Here is a 6,292-nt window from a genome sequence, read left to right on the forward strand (position 1 = left end):
AACGGAGATGAGGAGAGGAAGCCCCATTCATCCCTACTCCCAAGTTTTGGAGGGATGGGAAAAGTGTAGTATATTATAGTCAACAGCAGATGGCGGTATAAGCTCACAGGACAGACCAGGACAGAACAGAACAGGACAGACAGAACAGGACAGAACACACCAGAACAGAACAGACCAGAACAGAACAGACCAGACCAGGACAGACCAGAACAGACCAGAACAGAACAGGACAGACCAGAACAGACCAGAACAGGACAGACCAGAACAGGACAGAACACACCAGAACAGGACAGACCAGAACAGACCAGAACAGAACAGGACAGACCAGAACAGACCAGACCAGGACAGACCAGGACAGACCAGAACAGGACAGACCAGAACAGACCAGAACAGAACAGAACAGACCAGACCAGAACAAGACAGCACAGACCAGAACAGAACAGACCAGAACAGACCAGAACAGGACAAACCAGAACAGGACAGACCAGAACAGGACTGAACAGACCAGAACAGACCAGACCAGAACAGAACAGAACAGACCAGGACAGAACAGACCAGAACAGACCAGAACAGACCAGAATAGAACAGACCAGAACAGAACAGACCAGAACAGACCAGAACAGACCAGAATAGAACAGACCAGAACAGAACAGACCAGAATAGAACAGACCAGAACAGAACAGAACAGAACAGAACAGACCAGAACAGACCAGAACAGGACAGACCAGAACAGACAAGAACAGACCAGAATAGAACAGAGCAGGCACATCATTTGCTTCTAGAAGGTTTTATTCTTCAATAAATGGGTGTGCACCACCACACGTCACTTCAAAAGCAACACGTATCGTAGAGAGTCTAGCTACCGCTTCAGTGTTAGCAGAGCTGAAGAGAGTCTAGCTACCGCTTCAGTGTTAGCAGAGCTGAAGAGAGTCTAGCTACCGCTTCAGTGTTAGCAGAGCTGAAGAGATTCTAGCTACCGCTTCAGTGTTAGCAGAGCTGAAGGGAGTCTAGCTACCGCTTCAGTGTTAGCAGAGCTGAAGAGAGTCTAGCTACCGCTTCAGTGTTAGCAGAGCTGAAGAGAGTCTAGCTACCGCTTCAGTGTTAGCAGAGCTGAAGGGAGTCTAGCTACCGCTTCAGTGTTAGCAGAGCTGAAGAGAGTCTAGCTACCGCTTCAGTGTTAGCAGAGCTGAAGAGAGTCTAGCTACCGCTTCAGTGTTAGCAGAGCTGAAGGGAGTCTAGCTACCGCTTCAGTGTTAGCAGAGCTGAAGAGAGTCTAGCTACCGCTTCAGTGTTAGCAGAGCTGAAGAGATTCTAGCTACCGCTTCAGTGTTAGCAGAGCTGAAGAGAGTCTAGCTACCGCTTCAGTGTTAGCAGAGCTGAAGAGATTCTAGCTACCGCTTCAGTGTTAGCAGAGCTGAAGAGAGTCTAGCTACCGCTTCAGTGTTAGCAGAGCTGAAGAGATTCTAGCTACCGCTTCAGTGTTAGCAGAGCTGAAGAGAGTCTAGCTACCGTTTCAGTGTTAGCAGAGCTGAAGAGATTCTAGCTACCGCTTCAGTGTTAGCAGAGCTGAAGAGATTCTAGCTACCGCTTCAGTGTTAGCAGAGCTGAAGAGATTCTAGCTACCGCTTCAGTGTTAGCAGAGCTGAAGAGATTCTAGCTACCGCTTCAGTGTTAGCAGAGCTGAAGAGATTCTAGCTACCGCTTCAGTGTTAGCAGAGCTGAAGAGATTCTAGCTACCGCTTCAGTGTTAGCAGAGCTGAAGAGATTCTAGCTACCGCTTCAGTGTTAGCAGAGCTGAAGAGAGTCTAGCTACCGCTTCAGTGTTAGCAGAGCTGAAGAGATTCTAGCTACCGCTTCAGTGTTAGCAGAGCTGAAGAGATTCTAGCTACCGCTTCAGTGTTAGCAGAGCTGAAGAGATTCTAGCTACCGCTTCAGTGTTAGCAGAGCTGAAGAGATTCTAGCTACCGCTTCAGTGTTAGCAGAGCTGAAGAGATTCTAGCTACCGCTTCAGTGTTAGCAGAGCTGAAGAGATTCTAGCTACCGCTTCAGTGTTAGCAGAGCTGAAGAGATTCTAGCTACCGCTTCAGTGTTAGCAGAGCTGAAGAGAGTCTAGCTACCGCTTCAGTGTTAGCAGAGCTGAAGAGATTCTAGCTACCGCTTCAGTGTTAGCAGAGCTGAAGAGAGTCTAGCTACCGCTTCAGTGTTAGCAGAGCTGAAGAGATTCTAGCTACCGCTTCAGTGTTAGCAGAGCTGAAGAGAGTCTAGCTACCGCTTCAGTGTTAGCAGAGCTGAAGAGATTCTAGCTACCGCTTCAGTGTTAGCAGAGCTGAAGAGATTCTAGCTACCGCTTCAGTGTTAGCAGAGCTGAAGAGATTCTAGCTACCGCTTCAGTGTTAGCAGAGCTGAAGAGATTCTAGCTACCGCTTCAGTGTTAGCAGAGCTGAAGAGATTCTAGCTACCGCTTCAGTGTTAGCAGAGCTGAAGAGATTCTAGCTACCGCTTCAGTGTTAGCAGAGCTGAAGAGAGTCTAGCTACCGCTTCAGTGTTAGCAGAGCTGAAGAGATTCTAGCTACCGCTTCAGTGTTAGCAGAGCTGAAGAGATTCTAGCTACCGCTTCAGTGTTAGCAGAGCTGAAGAGATTCTAGCTACCGCTTCAGTGTTAGCAGAGCTGAAGAGATTCTAGCTACCGCTTCAGTGTTAGCAGAGCTGAAGAGATTCTAGCTACCGCTTCAGTGTTAGCAGAGCTGAAGAGATTCTAGCTACCGCTTCAGTGTTAGCAGAGCTGAAGAGATTCTAGCTACCGCTTCAGTGTTAGCAGAGCTGAAGAGAGTCTAGCTACCGCTTCAGTGTTAGCAGAGCTGAAGAGATTCTAGCTACCGCTTCAGTGTTAGCAGAGCTGAAGAGAGTCTAGCTACCGCTTCAGTGTTAGCAGAGCTGAAGAGAGTCTAGTTACCGCTTCAGTGTTAGCAGAGCTGAAGAGAGTCTAGCTACCGCTTCAGTGTTAGCAGAGCTGAAGAGAGTCTAGCTACCGCTTCAGTGTTAGCAGAGCTGAAGAGAGTCTAGCTACCGCTTCAGTGTTAGCAGAGCTGAAGAGAGTCTAGCTACCGCTTCAGTGTTAGCAGAGCTGAAGAGAGTCTAGCTACCGCTTCAGTGTTAGCAAAGCTGAAGAGAGTCTAGCTACCGCTTCAGTGTTAGCAGAGCTGAAGAGAGTCTAGCTACCGCTTCAGTGTTAGCAGAGCTGAAGGGAGTCTAGCTACCGCTTCAGTGTTAGCAGAGCTGAAGAGAGTCTAGCTACCGCTTCAGTGTTAGCAGAGCTGAAGGGAGTCTAGCTACCGCTTCAGTGTTAGCAGAGCTGAAGAGAGTCTAGCTACCGCTTCAGTGTTAGCAAAGCTGAAGAGAGTCTAGCTACCGCTTCAGTGTTAGCAGAGCTGAAGAGAGTCTAGCTACCGCTTCAGTGTTAGCAGAGCTGAAGGGAGTCTAGCTACCGCTTCAGTGTTAGCAGAGCTGAAGAGAGTCTAGCTACCGCTTCAGTTTCAGCAGAGCTGAAGAGAGTCTAGCTACCGCTTCAGTGTTAGCAGAGCTGAAGAGAGTCTAGCTACTGCTTTAGTGTTAGCAGAGCTGAAGAGAGTCTAGCTACCGCTTCAGTGTTAGCAGAGCTGAAGGGACCAGGTGCAGCTGGGGCTAAGTGCTAGCCCTGTCAACCTACTACAGAACTGACCTTGTTATAGGCTGAGCTGGGGCTGAAGGGAACTACTCAGGAGCTGACTGGATTGGATTGGAGCACTGCCTCTGTCTGTAGTGACTAAGGGTCCCTACTTAATACTCCTCTGCTGACAACCAACCACATATAGTTTTATAGTCACAGTCTCTCTGAGGAATGATTGTTGCTCCATCTTAAAAATACATAAAAACATTTTCCCCTACAACAACCCTTAAAAACATCCCTGAGACAAACAAAGTGTTGCTATTTTATAAAAATGAATTTATTTACAAAAGACAAGAGTGGATCAATTAAATACACATTAAGATTGAGTGAAGGCAAACATGAAATGTTTTAGTTAACAGGTTTTCTCTGTGGTCCTTGTCCTGGTAGTGAACCGGGCTGTGTATGAACGTAACAGTCAGGTACAACGTAGTGCGGTACGTTCGGCTAGGAAATCAGAGTATTCCACAGAGGTGAATTGTGGGCCTTTGTCAACGGTGATGGGGATGGTGTCAGGAAGGTCACAGTGTATCCACGGGGTGGTGACATCATCCACCTCAGTATGTGAAAGGGGTCTGACCCCGGAGGAACCATCCTGGGCCACAATCAGGAGGCATTCTCATTCCCTACTTGCCCCATCACAGATCTAAAAGCTGTGGGTTAGTGGAGTCAGGTCATGGTTGCTCTTGGTCATTTCCTCTTGGTCTAATGGTCAAGATGTTGGTTTCTCCAATGGGGGACCCGGGTTCATATCCTGTCGTGACATCAGTCTGGTGTTCTCAGACACACCCATGGTTCTGTGGCCCAGTGTCATTGTCCCCTCTCTCCCTGGCTAACAGTCCTGTGCTTCATGAGCCTCTCGATGCTACCTTGTCTAAAAGTGTATATTATCCCTATCCTTCCTCTTTGTCCATTTGTCTGTCTATCCATCTCTTTTTCGCCCTGTTTTCTCTGTCCCTGTCAGTAGTATCTGTTGAGGCTGCGTGTGACAGTGTTGACGTCAGGATGTCCGTTCATCCAGATCTCTTGTATGATCCTCTCTCTCTCCTCAACCCTCTGAGCTCGCTCCAACTCTACAGACCAAAACACAACAAAACCAACAACATTAACTAAATAATGCACTGTATACTTAACAATAAAAAAACAACTAAGTACGGAAGAGTTTCCAACGTAGTGTGTGTGTTTACCTTCTACGGACGTGAACACGCTAGTGTGCAGTAGCGTTCTCTCAAAGCGCCTCCGTCGTCGAGCCGATAGGTCAGAAGTCCCGTCGTCCCAGTCCACTGATTCGCTGTCTCCGCTCGTCTCTGTGGTTACGCCGGGATTGCTAGTGTTAGGGTTGCCAGGTCGGGGATGGTGGTGACAGTGATGGCCCCCATGGTGATGGTGGGGATGCCTGTTGCTATGCTGATGGTTATGTCGTCGTCGGTTACTGTAGTGACAGTCGGTGCGACAGTGTATCTGGACCACGAGGGCACAGAGGGTGAGGAGGAGACCCACACACACACCACTAACAAACACCAGAGTTACTCGCTCAGGCTGGTCTGAGACGAGAGAGAGATGAGAGAGAAAGAGAGAGAGAGGGGGGAGGAGGGAGAGAGGAGGAGGGAGAGAGAGAGAGGGAGGAAGAGAGAGAATGGAGGAGGGAGAGAGAGAGATGAGGATGGTGAGAGAGAGGAGGATGGTAAGTGAGAGGAGAGAGAGAGAGGAGGATAGAGAGAGAGAGGAGGAGGGAGAGAGAGAGAGGGAGGAAGAGAGAGAATGGAGGAGGGAGAGAGAGAGAGGAGGAGGGTGAGAGAGAGGAGGATGGTAAGAGAGAGGAGAGAGAAAGAGGATAGAGAGAGAGAGAGGAGGAGGGGAGAGAGAGAGGAAGAGGGAGAGAGAGGAGGAGAGAGAGAGAGAGAGAGAGAGAGAGAGAGAGAGAGAGAGAGAGAGAGAGAGAGAGAGAGAGAGAGAGAGATTGAGAGCAGAAAAGAAAAGAAAAAGAGTGATGTATTTATCCAGGTTACACTGACAGACACCTGAACATGTTTTTCTATCATCATTTGTAACAAAAAATATTCAAACAGTTCAACAATAACACCTGAATATCTGATGTTTCAGTCAATGTTTACCTGCTATGAAGGTGTAGGCTGCCAGGGCATTGCTAAACAAAGCCATCTCCTGGGAGACCACCTTCACCTCCATATTTTGGCTGGGGCTTCCTGTGGGCGGGGCGTTCATGATGATGTCACTAACTGTCTCTCTCTGGCATGAGAGAGGCCTAGGCTCATATCTTCTGTGTATGAGTCAGACTTGGTTGACTGTGGTCTTTAATTCTATTCTATGGTTTTATGGAAACAATTTCTGGCTACCCCCTTCCATAAAGTCTGAACTGGGTTCTCTCTTCTGTCTTCTATGAAATATGCACTGGTCCCCTCAGCTGAGAACAGGACAGCAGTCTTCTCTGTCACTGTATGGTTCAAAGAGAGAGAGAGAGAGAGAGAGAGAGAGAGAGAGAGAGAGAGAGAGAGAGAGAGAGAGAGAGAGAGAGAGAGGAGGAGGAGAGAGAGAGAGGAGAGAGAGAGAGAGAGAGAAAGCGAGAGAGAG

The 6,292-nt window shown here is 48.4% G+C and overlaps 1 protein-coding gene across 1 annotated transcript in view; it reads right to left on the reverse strand.

Moving 5' to 3' along the window:
* Window positions 1-3,566: 3,566 nt before the first annotated feature.
* LOC129813197 (protein eva-1 homolog A-like) overlaps window positions 3,567-6,292 on the reverse strand; it is a 20,304-nt gene continuing 17,578 nt past the window's right edge. The window contains exons 2-4 of the mRNA XM_055865466.1: window positions 5,818-6,155; window positions 4,891-5,247; window positions 3,567-4,776 (exon numbers count right to left, since the gene is read on the reverse strand). Coding sequence (XP_055721441.1) covers window positions 4,664-4,776; window positions 4,891-5,247; window positions 5,818-5,926 — 579 coding nt within the window. The 5' untranslated portion in view covers window positions 5,927-6,155 and the 3' untranslated portion in view covers window positions 3,567-4,663. The remainder of the gene's footprint in view (window positions 4,777-4,890; window positions 5,248-5,817; window positions 6,156-6,292) is intronic.

This window comes from Salvelinus fontinalis, chromosome 16 (genome assembly GCF_029448725.1).
Source record: "Salvelinus fontinalis isolate EN_2023a chromosome 16, ASM2944872v1, whole genome shotgun sequence".
Lineage (NCBI taxonomy): Eukaryota > Metazoa > Chordata > Actinopteri > Salmoniformes > Salmonidae > Salvelinus > Salvelinus fontinalis.